This window comes from Cervus elaphus, chromosome 32 (assembly GCF_910594005.1).
Source record: "Cervus elaphus chromosome 32, mCerEla1.1, whole genome shotgun sequence".
NCBI lineage: Eukaryota > Metazoa > Chordata > Mammalia > Artiodactyla > Cervidae > Cervus > Cervus elaphus.
Window position 1 is genome coordinate 32066399 of NC_057846.1, and position 18235 is coordinate 32084633.

General features: G+C 42.0%; 1 protein-coding gene across 1 annotated transcript; it reads left to right on the forward strand.

Moving 5' to 3' along the window:
* The first annotated feature begins 14553 nt into the window (after window positions 1-14553).
* On the forward strand, window positions 14554-16632 carry CLDN23 (claudin 23). The gene has a single exon (XM_043893405.1). It carries the CDS (start codon window positions 14944-14946, stop codon window positions 15823-15825), a length of 882 nt encoding a protein of 293 aa, XP_043749340.1. The 5' UTR covers window positions 14554-14943; the 3' UTR covers window positions 15826-16632.
* Window positions 16633-18235: the final 1603 nt, after the last annotated feature.

Below are 18235 nucleotides of genomic sequence, written 5' to 3' on the forward strand. Positions count from 1 at the left end.
CCAAGCAAGAATACTGGACTGGGTTATCATGCCCTCCCCAGGGGATCTTCCCAACCCAGGGCTCAAACCCAGGTCTCCCTCATTGCAGATGGATTCTTTCCCAGCTGAGCCACCAGGGAAGCCCAAGAATACTGGAGTGGGTAGTCTATCCCTTCTCCAGCAGATCTTCCAGACCCAGGAATCGAACTCGGGGTCTCCTGCATTGCAGGCAGATTCTTTACCAGCTGAGCTACCAGGGAAGCCCCATTTATATATATATATATATATACATACATACACACACCTAATGACATGTATCTGTATTAGACAGCACTGATCTAGCTGAATTCTACTCTCTGATTGCCAACATTTCTCAGATATCTTGACATTCCTATTGAGAGATGGTTGAACATATCTGTGATAGATAGTGGCATTAATGGCCTGGATTTGCTCTCATCACCCTTTATGCGGACCCCGGAAGACCCCTTCTCCACTTACTCTGAGCTTGTTCATGTGACTTGGCAAATGTGAGCAGAGGTGTGCCGAGCACCTGTGAGTTAGGCTTGCCCTCTGTTGCTGCTAGAACCCTGAAGTCACACGTGAAACAGCCCCAGGCGGTCTCCCGGAGGATGACTCTGAGGACAGAGAACGTGCTGTGCAAGGGGACCTAGCTGTCCTAGCAGAGCCCAGCTCCCAGCCGTGTGACTAAGCCCAGACCAGACCTACAGAAGCATCTCCCAGCCAAGCCATAGAATCAAAAGAAATAATGAAAAAGCATTGTTTCAAATCATGAAATTTTGATATCATTTTTAATGCAGCAAAGGCCAAATGATTCAGTACTCTCAGTCTTTGAGAGATCAGCTGTATTGTGAGGATTAGTCTTAATTCACTTTAATCAAAATAATCTCATCTCTTGCAAATAGATTTTAAATTAGCTAAACCTGTCACCAGTATGTCATTTCTTACCAACGCCCTGTCTCTTCATTTGCCTTATCATGCAGTTCAAAACAGTATCTAACTTATAGTTTTCTCTCAAGAAACTTCCTTCTTGCCCAGCCTTTTACGGACAAACACTCTTGCCTCTGTGACATAGGTTTTATTGCCCCTACAATAAGTAACTTTTCACAAGTGATGTGACTAACAATTCAGCGCTTCTGAATTAGGTCATTACTTCTCCAGGGAGTCTTCCAGCTGACTAATCCTCCAAAGCCAGCCTCCTCCCCATGGGACCAGCAGGTGTCCCCCAGGCAAAAGATGGAAGCGTGCATCCTTCAATTAATTGAATCTGTTATTTAGAGCTGAGCAACCAAATAACTTGGCTAGCAGCCCAGTAACATCATGACCAGAACTGTTCATGAATTGTACTCTAATGAAATAAATTGTCCACGAAATTTAAAACATATTCAAAGCAAAACCATAAGTACCATGTGGCTGGGATCTGATAATAGAAGAGAGTATCTATTGACTGACCATCCTTCTACATTTCTTAGAGATTCCAACTCCAGTGTGTTCACTTTCTTTTGATTCTGTCATCTTCATTATACTGGTTGTATTTTGCATCCCCTTAACAAAGTATTATTCCAATTTGGAATTTATATTTGAATTGTGTTGTTCCAATTTGGAATTTTGCATTCACATTGTCCAATTATATATGAACATTCTACTTTCAGAAATGCCCCATTACATTTTCAATGACTGTGAAAAAATAGTTTCAATTAGCTTTAGACTTCTGTATTGGCCAGAATTGGAAATTTCTTGGCCATCCAGCAGCTAGGACTTGGTCCTTTCACTGTGGTGTCCCAGGGTTCAATCTCTGAGTCTCCTGCATTGGCAGGCAGCTTGTTCACCGCTGAGCCACCAGGGAAGTCTTACAGAATGAATACCTTGGTCTAAAGGCAAAAGGAATGCTAGCCTAGGGTTCAGGTTACTGTAAATGGTCCATGTTCTTACTGGTTTGCAGACTGGACACAATTGTTATAATGCCACCACCTCGACGGTTGCCTCTTTATCTTATATTCTATAGCCACAGAAAACTACACGGACCAAAACATTGCCTTTTATTTCAAGTCACTACCACATCACCCATATGAACACACTACTCTCCACTATGCTCTTGAGATTTCTAGATTCCCATTTTCATTATAAATTTTAGAAATACTAGGTAAAGAGTATAATGAGGTTTAAGGTGATATCATTCAAATACATATTAATTGTGTTGTCACTGTTAATAAAATGCCATTTTAAGTGCCTATTTTATAAAGATTATTTCATTCATCCTTATACCAATCCTGTTGAGTAGAAACTAACTGCTCCATTTTGACTTGAAGAGAAAAGGTCAGCTTCGGAGAGCTCAACTTGGCCCAGCAATAAGCAATGTATGGCAGAACCAGTTGACACGGAAGGTCTGCTCTATGTCAAAGCTGGTGCCAGTGGCCTTCACTCCATCATTCTGAAGTCACCTCTCCTCTCTGCACCTCTGAATTTACATCAGGGAAATAAGAGTCTATGCTCTATCCTTCCAGCCCCAAGGTTAGCTGATTTGCACATACCATAATGGTTTTGCCCATTTCTCCATTACTAGGCTTTGTCCAGGTCTTTCTTACCCGTAACTGGGTCAGGAAATGAAGTATGCCTGTCTGGTTGTAAACATTATGGTTGTTATTGATTCAGGTGAACTGAAAAACTGATAAAATGCCTGACTGATGGCATCAAGCTTCACACGGACAAGTTTTGCAAGTTTAACAGGTTCTGTTCTGAAGTGCTTCTACAAGATTGAGGTGGAAAGGAATGCTGAACTGAGGAGAAAATGATCCTTCTCAAAAGCTTATGCTTAGAAAGGTCTCTATTTTTAAACATTTGCTTTCTAGATACTAAACAAATCTCACACCAACCATAAAGTGAATATAATACACTTCTGCATGTTTCGATAGTCTTCTAGATGTTAGTGATGTATATAACTCCTTTATCTCTCATATTATAGTTATTTCAGTGAAATTCACCCCATTTCTGTCTGCTGATGTGAAACATAGCTGTCCACAGGAATGAAACAGGACAAATAATTCTCCAGAACAATTCTACAGATTTCTACCTGTCAGAGAACAAATATGTTCTGCAAATGTCCAGGCAAAGGGGTTATTTTGTCCTCCAATCAGGAGGGAGACACCTTTTATGCCCCTTTTTTCATTTCCAAGTCTGGAAGATCTTTCAGTCAAAACAACTTCTTGTTAAATTTACTCACTTTTACTTCATCCAAATATAATTAAATCTTATGGGATGTAGCAAAAGTTCCCTATACAGCCACTATAATTCTATCTGGTATCTTTAAGCTGAAATTTCCCCTTTAATCTAAACTTTCTAACTTAAGTTTATGGGCTAGCAGAGTATGGTCTTTGCCTGTGCTATTAGATTCAATGCATTCTTCACATGTGTTTAGAATTCACATAGCATGACATTATAAACATAACACTGGGTAAATCATAGGGTTGTCCTATCTGCTTAGCAACCACAGGAAAGTCTATTCAGAGTTCCAGGAAGAAAAAGGGAAAATATGTTTCTTACTACTTTTAAATATACCATCCTCACTGTTTTTATGAACGACATTAATAAAAATGATCTTCCAAAAGAAGAAATAATGCAAAAATGAGAAAATTGGATGTATGGCTTCTCTGCTTACCAGTCCACAACATATTTCCCAAATATTGATGTAAGTTTGAAGTTCAAAGTCAAAGCCAAATGTGAATTATGAAACTCATGACTGATTTATATGCTGAATTTTGCCCTTGCTGTTTGTTGCTGGGTAAAGAGTATTTCTGGACTTCCCTGTGGCTCAGACAGTAAAGAATCCACCCGCAATGCGGGAGACCTGGTTTCGATCCCTGGGTTGGGAAGATCCTCTAGAGGAGGAAACAGCTACCCGCTCCAGTATTTTTGCTTGGAGAATTCCATGGACAGAGGGGCCTGGGAAGGTTATAGTCCATGGGGCCACAAAGAGTCAGACACAACTGAGTGACTTTCACTTCACTTCAAAGAGGGTTTCTATTTCATGTATAAACATGAAAAATACTTGGAAAAATACCACCCAATTTTCTTTCTGGTGTATGTTCATATTGTTCATTGTATGTACATTTCTGTGGATGACGATGTGACAGAACTCTGCTCTCTCCCATTTTTCACATATGGCCTAATTATAGCCATAAAAGACTGTGCACTCACAACTATGGAAGAAAAATTTGTGTCATAAGAATGTGGGACTGGACTTCAAAGTTAGAGAAATTGTGAAACTTAGTTGGCCATGAATTTTTAAAAGTCATTTTCAAATTTAAAAAAGCCTAGTGGTAGGAGGGTTCAGGATGGAGGGAAAACATGTATACCCATGGCTGACTGATACAGATGTATCACAAAAACCATCACAATATTGTAAAGTAATTATCTTCCAATTAAAATAAATAAATGCTTTTAAAAACCTAGAATAAGAAAATTTTGAAAATGTATAAAAGTTCAAAGAAAATAAAGAATGGTTGTGAAATCTATCACTCCAAATACAGCTAACATTTTGGTATATCTTCTTCTAGTATTTTTCTATGCACAAACTTTCTTTTTAACCTAATTGGTTTCATGCTACAGTACTATTTTGTAATCTGCTTATTATAAATGGCACTACAGTGAATATGCTTATAGTTAAACGTTTCCACATACTGTTTATTTCCTTGGAGAAAAATACCTGAAAAGCTAATTGAAAAATCAAAGAGAAGGCACATAATCAAAGCTTTCAAAACAAACTGCAGTGTTATTTGTGAAATATAATACTACATTTCCTCTAGTGACTTTTCCAAATCTAGCCAAAACTGATAGCATCTTTTCCCCTTAATTTGTCAAATTTGTTTATTTATTTAATGTTTTATTTGGCTGCTTGGGGTCTTAGTTGTGGTCCTTTTTTTTTTTTTAGGTTTCAGTATGTGGAATCTTTCTACCTGTGGCATGTGGGAACGTGTCCAATTTAAAAGGAGAAAAAATGGTCATGCACATTTTATTTTGCATTTATGTGAATAAAAGGGTCATTTAGTTTATCACTTTAAATGTGCTTAATAGATATTTATTCTCTTCTGTGATTGTACATTTTCTTTGCCCATTTTTCATTGCAATATTGTGTTCTTATTGATTCACCAGAGAGATATGAAATATTAACCTCTTTTCTGCCACAAGAACAGAAAGAATTGTCCTAATGAAACAGAGCAGGACCCTATGATCCTTTGCCTCATGTCTTCAACCTACCTTTTGCCTGTAGAAAACTTTAGCCAAATGAAAAATTTAATCAGAGAAATGAAAAAATGTAGAAATAGAGGGAAACAGTCAAATGAGACCAAATAATAATAGTTTAGTCATTAAGTAAATTCAAGGACCTTTAGTTCCTCTTCAAGGGCTGTAGATCATATCCTAAGCCATGTCTTTTGAGCTGTTTTGTAGATATTGAAACCCCTACCAGGCTGAAGAAGTTAACCTCATGATACCCAGACTGCAGCCATGTCATAAGCTGTCGTAATTTACAGAAATGGGAATGGCCTCAGAGAAACGGGAATAAACCGACCCTGAAACTAAAGATTAACTGTACTTAAAACAATCAAAATGAAACTGCTCAGATGACCACATGGCCAATTTCAAGATGACTGTGCTGTTTCTGCATGTAGCCTCTCTCCTCTGTCTATAAAATCTCTTTTCGAAAAAAAAAAAAAATCTCTTTTCGACTGACTGTGAATGGTAGGGTGAGGTGAGGGAAGTCCGCCTTTGGACAGGAGTTTGCCGTTCCAACCAGGTTGCTGGCCCGCAAAATAAAGCAAACTTTCCTTTCCATCAGTCTTGGCTCTTTATTGGCTTTTAAGTGGAGAGCAGCTGGACCCACTTTGGCTAATAGACTCTGGCGCCCAACGTGAGGCTGTACTCTCGCGATACTGGTCTCCCAGCATTTTCCCCTATCAGAACGTGGCCATGATGGCCAGGATGGCTGCAAGGAACTCACTGTTCAAGGCCCACTGGCCCCAAGAGGGGGCTTTGGGGGATATCATTTGTTTCAAGGATCCAGATCAGTCTCCTGTGCTTGGCACCGGCTGCAAACATACACATTTCCGTGGTGGAGTGGAAACATGCGCCTGGACAAGCTGACAAGCTCCACACCCAAGTAAGTCCATCTGTGTGTACTTGGGCAAACTTCTCTTTTGAGCATAAGGTGCTTTTTGAGCATTTTACAGTTGGTTCTGATGGGTGTCTACCACTGAGAACTGTTCGTAAGCACTGAATGTCATTTGAGCATTTTGCCAATTGGTTCTGATGGGTATCTATTGTTGATGATTGTGAGCACAAAGTGTTATTATTGGTCATTTTGGCCAGTTGGTTCTGATGTATGTCTGATGTGGAGGGCCATTTTTGTGGAGGAGGTGTCTGTTTGGGACTCAATATTGTTTATTCTCTTGGCAGATTTGTGATGGTTCTATCTTCTGGTGTGTGAACATGTATTCCATTTGTGTGATCAGTATCTTTGTTGTCTTTTGTAAAATGGGAATTTCAGGCTCAATTCATTAGAAAAGCTTTAGCTATGAAATTACAATTAAAGAAATAGAAAGATTTTGTAAACAATGTATGGCAACAGTATTCTTGAAACTCCAGAGAAGATTGTTTAAGATGAAACTCTTTTGAAATTCCAACACTGGTTCTTTTTGTATATATAGTTAGAGGAAGCTAGCTTGATAAAATGCTGTTTTCAGGATTCTCACCAGCAAAAATAAGCCTAGAAGAAAGCTTGACGTTAACTCTTATCATATCCTTGTAATACAGACTATCCCACTTTGCCTGGGACTTTAGGTTTGAGTTAAATAGTAGAATTTCAAAAGATGTTTGGGATTATTAAACACATCTTGTTTCACATTAAAGAGAAATTATGCTATGAGAAAAAAATGCAAGTTTTTAGAGGTTATGAAATATGTTCTAAGTTTGCCAATCAGTAAATTCTGGTATAACAGTTTAATTACTTGTTTCTTGGTTTTGTTAAGGCTTTTAAATGTTAAAATTTTTTATATGTAATTAAAGCTACTAAAAATGACAAGGAAAGCATTTCAGTGAGTAAAGCAAGTAGGATATGTGTTGTTGGTCAGAGAAGATACAAAGAATGGAGATATTTTTGTGAGGAAAAATGATGATAATTTTGTCCTAGAGCTGCTTGTTTTGGGATGGGGAATACTTAGCTGCTTTTGTAAGATTGTAAGTTTCTTTCTCTAGCTTTGAGTATTCCAAAGGGCCCCTAGGCATCTCAAAAGAATCATTAAGGCAACTAGGATTATTTAATACGATAAATTATATGGAAAGCATAAAAGAATTCTAATGGATAAGAAATTTAAAGAATTCTAGTGGAAAGTGATTGCTTTGCTTCAAACCATATTTTTGACCCCAATGTTTAGGATGGAAAAAATTGTCTAGGGAAGTTGTCACAGGGTATAACTACTCATGATGTGTATTACTGCTGGCTTTAAATTTACTGCTAAAAGCACATGTACCATTCTTCAAATGGGACCTAATGAAACTTAAAAGCTTTTGCACTACAAAGGAAACTATAAGTAAGGTGAAAAGACAGCCCTCAGATTGGGAGAAAATGATAGCAAATGAAGCAACAGACAAAGGATTAATCTCAAAAATATACAAGCAACTCCTGCAACTCAATTCCAGAAAAATAAATGACCCAATCAAAAAATGGGCCAAAGAACTAAACAGACATTTCTCCAAAGAAGACATCCAGATGGCTAACAAACACATGAAAAGATGCTCAACATCACTCATCATCAGAAAAATGCAAATCAAAACCACAATGAGGTACCATTACACGCCAGTCAGGATGGCTGCTATCCAAAAGTCTACAAGCAATAAATGCTGGAGAGGGTGTGGAGAAAAGGGAACCCTCTTACACTGTTGGTGGGAATGCAAACTAGTACAGCCACTATGGAAAACAGTGTGGAGATTTCTTAAAAAACTGGAAATAGAACTGCCATATGACCCAGCAATCCCACTTCTGGGCATACACACTGAGGAAACCAGATCTGAAAGAGACACATGCACCCCAATGTTCATCGCAGCACTGTTTATAATAGCCAGGACATGGAAGCAACCTAGATGCCCATCAGCAGATGAATGGATAAGGAAGCTGTGGTACATATACACCATGGAATATTACTCAGCCGTTAAAGAGAATTCATTTGAATCAGTTCTAATGAGATGGATGAAACTGGAGCCCATTATACAGAGTGAAGTAAGCCAGAAAGATAAAGAACATTATAGCATACTAGCACGTATATATGGAATTTAGAAAGATGTTAAAGATAACCCTATATGCAAAACAGAAAAAGAGACACAGAAGTACAGAACAGACTTTTGAACTCTGTGGGAGAAGGTGAGGGTGGGATGTTTCAAAAGAACAACATGTATATTATCTATAGTGAAACAGATCACCAGCCCAGGTGGGATGCATGAGACAAGTGCTCTGGCCTGGTGCACTGGGAAGTCCCAGAGGAATCGGGTGGAGAGGGAGGTGGGAGGGGGGATCGGGATGGGGAATACATGTAACTCCATGGCTGATTCATGTCAGTGTATGACAAAACCCACTGAAATGTTGTGAAGTAATTAGCCTCCAACTAATAAAAATAAATTAAAAAAAAAAAAGCACATGTACCATTCTTGTGTGATAATTTGGTATAAGTGATCAAAAGTATAAGCTATAAAATTTCTCCATCAGAATACCTCTGTACTTGTTTGTCATGTCTGATTAGTTTCCCCCCAATATGGATAACTAGGCCAGGGTATAGACAAAAATAGGCCTAGCACCAAGGGACATGAATGGACCCTGAGCAGGCAACTGAGCCACTCTGGCAATGCTAGAAAAATGTACTGATTATCAGTGCTTCCTATGGAGAGATTTGCAGTTTAGAGGGGAAAGTGGTGGAAGAAATTTTCACATGTTGAGGTACGGGGAAGTCATTCTGGTTTATACATGATTTAATTTGAACTTCAGCATAACCAAAACAGCCTGTTTGTGGTCTATTAAACATACATTGTACATCTGCTTTAACCATTAAGGGGAAAAAACATTCTGAGAATAATGTAAAGATGAATTTTGATTATCATCTTCATTGTAATATGTCTAAAATTTTCAAATGTTTGTCTATGTACTATGACAAAGTAATCAAGGTTTCATAATATGAAATATTGACCTAAGTGAACCTAGTCCATGGTGTGGTAAATCTTTTTTTGCCCTACAGTAGATAGAAATGGACAGAGTTGAAGGAAAGCAGGCTATGTAAGCACAGCTGCTGATTCCTGGGACCAGCCCTACCCGCACCACACATCGGCAACTTTGTAAAGGAAGCAACCTTCATGCTAGACCAAAAAAGATTAGAAGCCTCTAGAAGATATAACTTAAGCAGATTTTTTTTTCCTTTTTAAGTGTCATAATATCCTGTGATATCTTCTTATATGTAAAAGAGGAATGGCAAGTAGATGCTTGCTTTAGATGATCAATGACCACACAGAAATGATATAGAATAAATTTAAACTTATTTACTGGCAATTTCCCTGGCAGTTCAGTGGTTCTGAATCACTTTGCTCTACACCTGAAACTAACACAGCATTGTAAATCAGCTACACTTCAGTCTTAAAAAAAAGGTTAACCATCAATTATACTTCATGTCACTGGTGGAAATTTTGCAACAATTTGTTGGTTTAGTTGATGTAATGAAAACATTTTAGGGACTTCCCTGGTGCTACTTTCTTCCGCTACAGGAAGATGATACCACATGCTGAATAAAATAAGTAATAAATACATTGATTTACTATTAGCATCATTACTCACAAGAGACAAAAGGTGGAAACAACCCATGTCCATCGATTAATAAGTGAAGTGCCATCACTTCATGGGAAATAAATGGGGAAACAGTGGAAACAGTGTCAGACTTTATTTTGGGGGGCTCCAAGATCACTACAGATGGTGATTGCAGCCATGAAATTAAAAGACGCTTATTCCTTGGAAGGAAACTTATGACCAACCTAGACAGCATATTAAAAAGCAGAGACATTACTTTGCCAACAAAGGTCCGTCTGGTCAAGGCTATGGTTTTTCCAGTGGTCATGTATGGATGTGAGAGTTGGACTGTGAAGAAAGCTGAGCGCCGAAAAATTGATGCTTTTGAACTGTGGTGTTGGAGAAGACTCTTGACAGTCCCTTGAACAGCAAGGAGATCCAACCAGTCTATCCTAAAGGAGATCAGTCCTGGGTGTTCATTGGAAGGACTGATGCTGAAGCTGAAACTCCAGTACTTTGGCCACCTCATGTGAAGAGTTGACTCATTGGAAAAGACCCTGATGCTGGGAGGGATTGGGGGCAGGAGGAGGAGGGGACGACAGAGGATGAGATGGCTGGATGGCATCACCGACTCGATGGGCATGAGTTTGAGTATACTCTGGGAGTTGGTGATGGACAGGGAGGCCCGGCATGCTGTGATTCATGAGGTCGCCAAGAGTCGGACACGACTGACTGACTGAACTGAACTGAACTGAAGCGAACTTTGGTCTATACATACAGTAGAATATTACTAAACCTTAAAAAGGAAGAAAATTCTGATACATGCTACAACATGGATGAAACTTAAGGACACTGTGATCAAAGAAATGTCAGTTACTAAAGGATAAATATTGTGTAATTCCACTTCTATAACTTGGATACAGTAGTCAAAGTCAGAGACACAAAGTAGAATGATGGTTGTCAGGGACTGGGAGGACAGGAGAGTTGTTTGATAGGTAGAAAATTTCAGTCTTGCAAGATGAAAAGTTTTCTGGAGATTCAGTGATGTGAATGCCCTTAACATTACTGAACTGTACACTTAAATAAGTAAGAGGATACATTTCATGTTCTGTGTATTTTACTATGATTTTTTAAATGATGTGTGCTGTATCTTCCTTTTACTGGATAGGATTTTACAAAATTTCTTTCACTTATTTAACTAAGAATATTTATTGAGTACCACCTATAAGCTAGGTACCATTCCAGGTGCTGAGATATAGCCAGCAGGGTACCAAGCACTTATTTGTAACTTAACAATGCAGTGGTAGAAAAAGAATATAAATAGGTTAATATGCAATTAATAAGAAAATATTTGGTAGTGATAAGTTCTATATAGAAAATAAACTAGGGTGATATGATACTGGGCTAACTGGGGGGCTACTTTAAATTGTATATCCAAGGTTATCTATTCTCTACAATATTTTGCACACAAAGCTTGAAACCAGTTGTCAGGCTAGAGGTCATCAAGGAAAACTAATGCCACATGAGTGGTCTTCATTCACTTCAGGCGCTATTTAAAACTAGAGGATGATCAGAGTTTAATTTTTTTTCATAGAATTTTTATTCTATGACCTACTGAACTGGAATTGCCATTGGAAGACTAACATATTAACAGGGTCTTAATATGTGGATAGAGTGAAACATAAAGACCTGATAAAGGAACTCTGAGGATACCTCATAATAGCATACTGATCTTTGCTCCCCAAATTTGCAACGAGACCCAGCCTGTGTAGGCTAACAGGGGACCAACTTTAGAATTAGTCTCTGGGAGCCCCCTATTTATCTGGGGATCTTTGTTGTTGCTATTTAGTTGCTAATTGTGTCTGACTCTTTTTTGACCCCATGGACTGTAGCCCACCAGGCTTCTCTGTCCACAGGGCACTGTAAACAGATTCCTATCTTACCATAGGCCCCTTTGCAGAGAAGAAAGCTATTCTAGGGCCTGAGGATCGTCTTACACAGCAGGTACTAATCTCAGAAATAATTCATCCTTGCCGCACTGTGATTCATGCTTTCTCTTTCACTCAGCCTTGCGATGAACTCAGAGGCACAGGGAACAAAGAGCCCAGGTCTAGAATCAGATGCTGCATTTAATGCAATCATCTTTTATTACTACAGAAAATCACCCACACAGGCTACACTTTTTGTGTGTGTCATAAATTTTGGAGCTACCCTAAATCTCATTGTTTTCTATGCTGGGGGAAAAAAATTCAAATAATAAACAACTTTACTAAAATGCATTAACAGTTTATTGTGACCACGCACCCATCTGTAAGAGAATTGTGTGGATACTGTGTGAAAGGACACACAGGGGAAAGAGAGAAAATGAGTTTGTGGAATGACTGCTTCAGGCCAGGCAATCAAGATAGATTTTAGGGTGGAACCAAACAACAATACCCATGCCCTCAAAGAATTTATCCTTGCTCTGGACAACTAGATGATTCAAGTAATAAAGAATTGTGACAAGTGTTACAATAGAAGAGGGTGTGTATGGAAGTCCAATAGGAAGAGTTAATCCATGGGATAGAGAAGCTCTCCCAGAGAAAATGGCATTTAAGCAAAGATCTGAGAGATGCACTGGATTTGGGAAGTGGCAGGCAGGACTCTAGGAAAAGAAATGAGCATATACCCAAGTCTAGAGGCAAAAGGGAGCACAACACGCCAGAAAAAAAAATGAGAAATCCAGGCTTCCTGAGTTGTGGTATGAGGAAGTGTGTGTGTGGGGGTAGTTGGAGAAATTGTAACCCTTGTGTACTGTTGGTGGGAATGTAAAATGATGCAGCGACTGTGGAAAACAGCAAAGTATTTCTTCAAAAAAATTGAAAATAAAATTACCATATGATCCAGCAATTCCACTTCTGGAGAACTGAAAGCAGGGATTCTAAGAGATACTACTATACCCTTATTCATAGCAGGATCATTTGCAGGAGCCAAACAATGGAAGCAACCAACGTGTGTGTCACAGGCTGAATGGATAAACAAAATGTGGTCTATACCTGCAGTGGACCTTAAAGAACCTTAAGGACCTTCAGCCTTAAAAAGATAAGGAATTCTGACACATGCTTATGAACATGGGTGAACCATGAAACCATTATGCTAAGAGAAATAAGCCAGTCATAAATACTGCATGATTCCACTTGCATGAAATACCTAGAGGATTCAAACTCATCAAGACAGAAAGTAAAATGGCAGTTGCCCCAGGCTAGGGGTAGGAGGGTTGGTTGTTGGTAATTTATTGGCTGGGTTGGGGAGTTACTGACAAATGAATAGTTTCAGTTTGGAGAAATGAAAAAATTCAAGAGATGGCTGATGGGGATGGTAGAATAATATAAGTATACTTAATTCCAATGAATTGTATGCTTAAAATGGTTAAGATGGTAAATTCCTTGTTTTTGTGTATCTTACCACAATTTTTTGAATTTAAAAATTTTCAAAAAAAAAAGGGACCCATCCTTGGTATTGTCCACTCCTAGAATGTTCAAAATTACTTCAAACCAATGCTTAACTTTGCTTTTTTAGAAATAATTTTAACCAGTTGTAAAGGTTAACACACTTCCATTGTAAGAAATACAGAAAATGAGGAAAACATTGTTAAAGGATAATTTTTAGGAAAATGTAAAATCATGATTCTCACACAAATATAAAATGAATGAGTGTCAAAGATTTTATTTAACTTATTAAGGAAACCAGTATGATGTTACAGCCGATCTGAAGGTCAGTGCAAGGAGTACACATGTATATAGGCAAGCTGGCCTGCTAAAGTGAATTTACAAATCACTGCCAAACAGGTCTATATTCATTGGGTAATAATCATTAACATTCTACTGACAAATTAATTTGCACTACTACAGACAAAAATCACCTGTGACACTACAGGTTTTCTGCAAATTACAGAGTTGTAAACAGCTCAAACTCTCAGGACCCTATAGACTTAAGTGAAAGTGAAGTCAGTCAGTCAGTCGTGTCTGACTCTTTGCAACCCCATGGACTGTAGCCTACCAGGCTTCTCTATCCACGGGATTTTCCAGGCAAGAATACTGGAGTGGTTTGCCATTTCCTTCTCCAGGGGATCTTTCTGACCCAGGGATCGAAGCCGGGTCTCCCACATTGCAGGCAGACGCTTTACCCTCTGAGCCACCAGGGAAGCCTCTTTGTCTATAGAATTAGACAAACCAAAAAACTGTGCGCTAGGCAGGACACACACACCCCTCTCTTTTTTTGGTCAGTTTCAAAATCTTTCAAGAGACTAAAAAAAGAAAGTAAAATCCTCAGGAACTCTTCATCCCAGAAACACTCGCTTTGATTCTTTTGCATCAAGGTTAATTCGGAGTATGACATGTTTTTTAAGCAAATGAAACAAAATACACAAGTGCAACCCTCTGGGACACACTGCTCGACCGAGTGGACCCTTGGTGCACACCTGCCCAGCGCACCCTGGGAGGTTCCATCCATTTGGCCACGAGTGGCTGCAAGCTAACAGCGCAAAACTTCGGGGGAACTCTCTTGGAGGGAGTGGAGGGAAGACAGGCTACAGGTGAACGGTCGACCGTCAGGGACCGGAGAAAAGCTTTAGCCGCTGAGAAGCAGGAGCCTGCTCAGCGCCGGGCCAGGTGCGCCGGGCCGTCGGGGTGGCACCGCCCCTTTGCTTCCCCGCCCACGGCCGGCGGGCCCAGCGGAGGGACGGGGCGGGGCGACCTTTGCTCGGTTAGGCCGGAGGGGCCCTAGCAATTTCCTGCTCGCCACTCCCGGCCCTCCCGCCCCTCCCACCCGGACGGGCTGGGCCGGCGGCTGCTGCTGCGTCCACACCTCTGGCTGCGGTTTCGATCAGACTCGCCCGCGAACTGGTTTCGATCAGCCGGCCGGGCGGGAGGCAGGGCGGAGCGGCTGGGACGCTCGGAGCAAACTAAGGACGCGCGGCCGAGAGCGGACAGTCCTGCGCTGGAGACAAAGAGCGGCCGGAGGAGAACCGAGTGCGGGAGCGCGGGCGTGGCGGCGGTGGCGAGCGTGCGGACCTCAGGGAGCCGGAGCCCGGGGCGCTCTCTGAGGGCGCGAGGGCCAGAGATCACCAGCCTGCGGCAGGTGCGCCACCCAAGATGCGGACGCCGGTGGTGATGACGCTGGGCATGGTGCTCGCGCCCTGTGGGCTGTTACTCACCCTGACCAGCACGCTGACGCCCGGCTGGAGGCTGGTGAAGGGCTTCCTCGACCAGCCGCTGGACCTGGTGCTGTACCAGGGCCTGTGGGACATGTGCCGCGAGCAGAGCAGTCGCGAGCGCCAGTGCGGCCAGCGGGACGACCTGGGCTACTTCGCCGCCGAGCCGGTGCGCGTGGCGCGGGGACTGACGGTCACGTCGCTGGCCGTCACGGGCCTGGGGCTGCTGCTGGCGACGCTCGGCGTGCGCTGCTGGAGGGACGAGCCCCACTTCGCGCTGGCCGGCCTCTCGGGCGTCGTGCTCTTCGCCGCGGGCCTCTTGAGCCTCATCCCAGTCTCCTGGTACAACCACTTCTTGGCGGATCGCACCGTCCTGCCGGCCCAGGCCAGCCCGGTCACGGTGCACGTCGGCTACAGCCTGGTGCTGGGCTACCTGGGCAGCTGCCTGCTGCTGCTGGGCGGCTTCTCGCTGGCGCTCAGCTTCGCGCCCTGGTGCGCCGAGCGCTGTGACAGCTGCCGCAAGGCGCCCCCCAGCAGCGCGCGCCGCAGCAGCATCAGCACCGTGTACATCGACGGGCCGGAGCCGGCTCTCACGCCGGCCATCAAGTACTACAGTGAGGGCCAGCACCGGCCGCGGCCTGATCAGCTGGGCGCCGCCAGCCAGCGCAAGGCCGGCTTCCCGATGCCCCGGCCCCCACCCAGAGCCTACAGCAACCCGGTGGACGTGCTCGACGGGGAGAAGGCTCCAAACTCCGAACCCGGCGGGTCTTCCCGCAGCACTCGGCCCTGCGGCAGCGCGCTGCCCTGCGACTCGGATGTGTAGGTGGCAGCCCCAGCCTGCTCTGACCCAGCTCTGTCTCACCAGGATCCGACCTTCCCTTTCCGCTGAAAACCCCTGACTCGGAGTCGGACCCTGGGACACATTCCTGTAACTGGTTTGGAGGGCGATCTTCCTTTCCTGTGGCCAAACTAGATTCCTTGAACTCTTGGTTCAGGTTGGGTTTGATTTTCTTTAAAGAGTTTAGTGTTCCTCCCCAGAGGAATCAAGGCCCTCTTCTGGAGCGACAGGCATTTCATACTTTTAGCTGGAGACGTAGATAGAGTGACTTTGCATCCTGTTAATAATAATGTCAAAATAAGCAAATGGAGGCTCAGAACCGTTTTAACACCTTGAAACAACAATATTCTGAAATGCCTGTGGACCCTGGATCAGTATAATTATTAATTTTTCCCCACTGTATAATTCATTTTCATGCAAACTCTCAAGAGACTAGTATGTTTCTGGTTATATTTGAAGGAGGCTCTTAAACATAGAGCCATGCAAATACCAGCAGCTTTAGTGACTCTTATGGAACGAGGTAACCCGATTAACTCATATTTACATTTCTTCAGGTATAAAGAGGATTTATCCTTTTATCAGTCACTCCAGAGTTTCTCTTCTAGACGCCAGAAGGAGAATGAAGGGACTAATGCTGTATTGTTCTATTCCTTGGCTACCTCACACTGGCCATAAAGAGCTATATATTAAATATTTGGAACAAAATGGAACCTGTTAATCACATTAGGCTATTGTACATGTGTATATATCTCTTATTTATAAATAAAATTTGAGAGCAAGAGTTTCACTATACTCACAGAAGCATTTCTGTCTCCAGCACAACCTTTGGAAGTTTAAGCATTCATTACTAACAATTTCCTGGCTGCCTACACAGTTTCTGAAATCTAGCACTCAGATCTTTGCACCTCTTAGCGTAAGATTACTAAAAGTAGCCAATGGGCCCCTTCAGTTTTTGATTGCTTTATTTTCAGGCTCATGCTGTTTTCTGTGCAAAGCCAGGTCTATTGTTGAAAAAACTAGAAGCACCAGTTTCCACATGAGGTGAGACTAGAAATCTTTTCCTCTTGTAACAGTGCTGCCTAAAATCACAGGTAGACAGCTATGTGTACAATGAGCTGGACTAAATCTCCAGCAGGGCTGGCTCCAATTCCAAGTGGTTGATTGAAGGGCTGCCTTGAACTGAACTGAATGGTAGCCAATTCAGAGGTAGGAGCTCAGCAAACACTGACAACACAGCTATAATAGAACTAACTCAGCAGCACATGCAGAGTGTTAGCAGTGGAAGGGATAATACAGATTCATTTTCTTTGCCATTTTGTACTGGAGTCACCGGTTTCTTTTTGCAACCAAGCTTGAGTGTGCTGGTATATCCCTGGGGGATCTTTTTCAAATGCAAATTCTGATTCTGTAGGTCTGGAGAGAGGCCTGAAACTGATTTCCTAACTAGCTCCCAGGAGACGCCAGTGCTGCCCACTTCACAGGCCCCCCTTTGGGGTGCATGTCTTTCCTTGGGACTGCGCCTCACTCAAATTTCAATCCCGACTGGCCGCATGTAATCAGATCTTTGAAAACTATTGCCTAGATGAGTTTGGGGACTTGATTTAGGGAACCAAGCCAGACTAGAGAAATGGCAACCCTACTTTTTTCAGCTGACAGCTCAAAAGGTAGTAATTGGGCACCTGAGAAGTCAGCACCAGGCAGACAACATAAAGATATTGAGTTTCTGGCAAGTACCGAATCTGACTCTTGCCTGCATCATAATTCCGGTGTTCCTAGAGAAGCCTTGGTAAAAACAGTCAATACTAGTAGTATGGTTTTACTTTTCCCTGCCTGGTCACTCTCCTCTGGCTTATATCCAAAACACTTCTTTGTGATTAGGATTTGCTGCTGAGTTAGAACTCCATTTTTGCTTCATCCAGAGGAATAAAATGAAAACTGTCTTTAAGAAAACCAAATTTCTCTTTTACTATTAAATACTCAAGACAACATGGAAAGAGCCTCCCTGCATTGGGGCAGGATTTGGGTTTGACCTGAGAGTCATGCTGTGTTAAAGCAGTAAAAAATGACAAGAGACTTGAGACTCAAGATGTTGGAGGAGGCTGAAGCCTCAGGACTTGCTCTCATGGACAAGTCCTTTCCCTAAACCTAATATCCACCTAACCTAGCAGCTACGCCACAGTGAGACTCTAACGTGAAATAACACTGCCTCCTGGCCTCAAGCCCGTCACACCTCTGACACACCATCACAACTCACTTTTTTCTTAGACTCTTTTTTAAAAATTGAAGTATAGTTGCTTTACATTGTTGTGTTGTTTTTAGTCGCTTAGTCCTGTCCAACTCCTTGAGACCCCATGGACTGCAGCCTGCCAGGCTTCCCCATCTTTCACTGTCTCCT